This window comes from Triticum aestivum, chromosome 1D, assembly GCF_018294505.1.
Source record: "Triticum aestivum cultivar Chinese Spring chromosome 1D, IWGSC CS RefSeq v2.1, whole genome shotgun sequence".
Taxonomy (NCBI): domain Eukaryota; kingdom Viridiplantae; phylum Streptophyta; class Magnoliopsida; order Poales; family Poaceae; genus Triticum; species Triticum aestivum.
This window is the reverse complement of record NC_057796.1, coordinates 468,039,907-468,044,341: the sequence shown is the minus strand read 5'-3', so window position 1 is coordinate 468,044,341 and position 4,435 is coordinate 468,039,907. Positions and strand designations below refer to the sequence as shown.

At 39.7% G+C, this 4,435-nt stretch overlaps 1 protein-coding gene across 9 annotated transcripts in view; it reads left to right on the top strand.

The window, feature by feature from the left end:
- Nucleotides 1–1,125, top strand: part of LOC123183050 (putative disease resistance protein RGA1) — a 25,963-nt gene extending 24,838 nt beyond the window's left edge. For 7 of the 9 annotated variants that reach the window (XM_044595779.1, XM_044595778.1, XM_044595776.1 and 4 more), the window contains one exon: nucleotides 605–1,125. In XM_044595779.1, the coding sequence (XP_044451714.1) occupies nucleotides 605–694 (90 nt within the window). In that variant the 3' untranslated portion in view covers nucleotides 695–1,125. The remainder of the gene's footprint in view (nucleotides 1–604) is intronic. The other 2 variants (XM_044595773.1, XM_044595771.1) reach the window with 1 other exon arrangement.
- Nucleotides 1,126–4,435: the final 3,310 nt, after the last annotated feature.

The window sequence follows — 4,435 nt, the reverse complement described above, 5'->3', positions numbered from 1 at the left end:
CCCCCCCCCCCCTACGGGGCCTTAAAGAGACGATGCAAAGTGTTCCTAACGTTCACCCCTACACCTCGCCTTGTTCCAATCCAGGAAACCAATTCATTTCTCGTTCCCTTAATGAATTCATCTAGAATTTGTGTCAGTGTCCAAGTTTCCTAATCCATTCTATATACTTCCCTCTGATCCTCATATTGACATGTGGCTTGACCTTCAACAGCAGGCCACGACATCACCCCACTTGGCAAGCTAAAGTAAGGCCACTTAGCTAAAAAAACGTCTGCCATACTTTGCCATTCTTAGCTGGCATACTTCGGCATTCTTAGCTTTCAACCAAACATGTTCCCACTCCCTTACTTTTAATCTCAGAAACAATACAAAGAACATGCTATGTGATCTGCTTGTTTGATCCTTAATCCTATGATTAGATATGCAATTTTGGCATAATCGAGCTATGCAATTGTTAGAACTTTGTGTTGAGACATGGTGGCAGTATTACTTTGCTTTCGATAGCTTAAACTTTTGGATGCACTAATTAATGATGCAAGGAATTTTATTAGTATTCTGTAATAGAGCCATATCATGAATAACTGAAATACTGTTCTCACTAAAGTCACAGATGTCGAACTCAGACTCTGAACATCTCTCTCATTATGGACAAGAAGATTCAGAAAATGAGGATGACGAGCAAGAAGATTGGTAATTTGGTATCTATAAGATTTTAGTAGTTTGCTATCATCAAATGCTGAGTAGCGCGTTGCTGTGGAGACCTCTGTAATTTGCAATCACAATCTTATAGGTACTCAACTACTCCCTCTGTTCCTAAATAAAGTCTTTTTAGAGATTTCACTATGGACTACATACGGAGCAAAATGAGTGAATCTATACTCTAAAATATGTCTATATACATCCGTATGTAGTCCATGGTAGAATCTTTAAAAAGACTTATATTTAGGAACGGAGGGAGTACAATGCTAGCAAATTTCCTTTTAAAGAAATATAGTACAAACGCATGCGCTTACAGACACGCATGTACAATCTGACCACAATGTTATTCTTAAAAAAAGATATACTACATTAAAAGCACTGGTCTTTACTCATTAATCATAGATCAAATCCTAATTTGGAGGAGCACAATTCTTGACCAATGCAAAGTATGAAAGTACTGTTGTATCTGTGCGCAATGTTCGTTTTGATAGATCACTTGTTATGGGCTGAAATCGAACCAGCACATATCGCCAGAAACATGAAACAGAGTTACGGCAAAAAACAGGATATGCTGCAACAGGTTCATGGTTTTGTTTATCAAATCATGGATCAAAATCCTCTTGTGGAAAATAAAGTTAAAAGCGGACGTCCTAAAAACTAAATTCGTTGGCCATTTTTGTGAACTAAAATGGAAGTGCCCTGAGGCACACCATTCTCCATGGCATACAATTAGGGAGTACTGACTGCTTATGTTTATTGATATGATCTGAAGTACTCTGTATATCCTATGTACCGTCTCCTCCTGAAGTCTGAATCACGCAACTGTGGAATTTTGAGTGCCGCTGAAGGGTTCAATGATTGTCTCAACTCTGAAGTGTCTGCGCTGCTAGTTTATCGATCTACCCCCTCTGTTCCAAAATAGATGACTCGACTTTGTACTAACTTTAGTACAAAGTTAGTACAAAGTCGAGTCATCTATTTTGGAACGGAGGGAGTAAGTGTGTAGACCAAATATGTGTCCTAGTGTAAAACATCCGCTTTTGCCGGTGACTGTAGATGATCACTTTTGTATGTGGAAGATCAACGCTGGCGGGCTACTACGGCTTCCTGCATGTTCATACCTCTAGCGATTCTCGTGCATATATATTCTGAAGTGAAGTATTATTGTCTGAATCCATCTTGCGTTGTGCCTGGAAGCAAAGCTAATTAGCGTGCGGGCCATGCACTGATGAATAACATGTAAACTGAATGGGTGAATTCCTCTGCCCTGCGAAGAAAACAGAAATGGGATGGGTGGATTAGATCCAGCAGCGAGAACAAGAAAGAGTGCAAGATGCAATATCTTGGACCTTCGCAAACCTACGCCGTCGTTTGGGGGACATCTGGTGTCGATCTCTCCACCGCAACGGGAGCAGCTCGCGGATCGGTTTTGGCACGGTGGTGTTCAGTATTCTCCTCGCCAGACCTCTGTTGGCGGCGGTGAGCCCGTCGCACCGCCAGGATCAACAGCATGTCCAGCTATATTTATGGAACAACTTCTTCAGTTAACATTCAGTGTTCAGTTACGGTGCAAGGTAGAAGCGGTATCGGCGAATCCTGATCGTCCATCAGCCATCCAAAGGAGGAGAGTTAATTATTGCGTTGTATTATTTCTCCACTAGTCACTGCCGCTGACTGAAGCTTTACCTTCTCCTTCCTTTATCTTTCTTGCTAGGCTAGTATATATGATTGCCTTGAATATCTACGCTTCATGACAAGCAAGTCATTGCTTGAATATCTGGACGGTACAATAATGTAGCAAAAGCCTCTCGACCACAACTCACTGCCAAGGCTCAACCTTTGTGGCCCCAGAATCATTGTCAATCATCATGTCATTTTTGCTACTATATGAGAAGAAGATTATGCTGACCCATATGCTTATGGTTAGAACAGACATACAAATGTATATGCTTATACAGTTATATTGATCAGTTTGGGCCTATCATGTGAGAAGTTGTATAGTTGGCTTGAATGGATATACCCAGCATCACCTGCAGTGTCCTCCTAAAGCCTGGAGCCATACAACAAGCAAAATGTGGACAATCTTATCCTATAAATAGAATGCCATCTTGCGGCAAGGCTATTAACAAAGAAAGACAAATGCCATCACCTATTTAACTAGCTAAATCTGAAGTTATAACTCGGTATTGGCATTGGAGAAGTTGAAAATGGCATCCCTGAAGTTGTACTTACTGATACACAATTTGTACAGCATCAGGAAAATGCAATGCAGAGTAGCAACTACAGTTACATATGCGTGCTGCAGAGGACTCAATATGGCCATATCACACTTTTACCTCGAGAGTCCAATTGGGAAACCTTATGGTCTCCACACTAGTAGATACTGGCAGCTGTGGCACATTCCTGCACTCTGAGTCTGCTCTTTCAAGCAAACTGTCGGTTAACTAACTGCAAACCAGTCAAAGTCAGAGTGGCAAACGGCAACATTCTTTGGAGCAACACCAAGTTTCCGAACTGCAATTATGACAATCAGCGTGTTGCCTTTACAACACACTTTTAAATACTCCCTTCGACTAGCTATGATATTAGAGTGAATTGCACAAAACATCAACCTCGGGGGAACTTATAACAGTTTACACCACGTTTTGAGGATATTTTCAAAGAACCACACCTTTTGGACTAACTATCAACACACAACCCAAATCACTTATTAGCCAAACCAACCACAGCCATATTCCCGTCCTCGTCTGAATCACGATCAGACTGGATTTCAGAAAAATACTATCTGATATCACAATGCCTTTTGGTGAAATAATCCAATTGTCTAATGAGACACTCCTAGTTCTCAATGCCTTTTGGTGAAATAATCCAACTGTCTAATGAGACACTCCTAGTTCTCAATGCCTCCTAAAACTCAAGCAATTGGATAGAGGGATTGATGGTGAAAGGAGTTAGTGGACCTGTCATTTATACATAACGGATCACTGAAAATTTTGATACAGTCCCCTGTCCAACTGAATTGCAACTACTTCTGCAAGAATTTTGGCCCACGGACGTATAAGCGTCCCCGCCTATCTACAAAGTAGGACTAGATACCCATTCCCAGCCGAAAAATACAAATGGTGCACAGGTACCATGGTGCCCTTTAAAAAAAAAACATTTTCTGCAACACAAAAATATTTGACTTTTTTTGTAGAAACACAAAAAAAATGTATACTACGCATGTGCAGAATTTCATAACATTTTACTTTCACGTGTGGCGTACAAAGAAAAGAAAAATATGTATTTTCAAATGGAAAAAATGGGCCGCTTTTTTGTTGTTTCGGCCAGAATTTTGTTTTCTTGTACATCTTAAAATTAATTTTTTCAAAACAAAATGTCATCGATCAATAGTGAACACATAGAAGTTTTCACAGAATTTTTTTATTTTTTTATTCTAAATATGTTTTTTTAATTTTTCAAAAAAGGGTACCATGGTGCCAGTGCACCCCAAGTTCGCACTCCATTCCCCGCCCGATAATGCATTTCGGAGGATGGGCACCATATAGCCTTTATTTGTTGTTAAATCGGAAACTTCATTTTAGACTCCTACTAAAATTCTAAAAAATATGTACATACACATATAAAGTTGTAGTATTACTGTATGAATTTACAGTGATGTATATTTTCATACGTGGTGTACACAAAAATAAAAATACATGTATAAAAATTGACCTCCCTTTTATTGGTTTTGGGC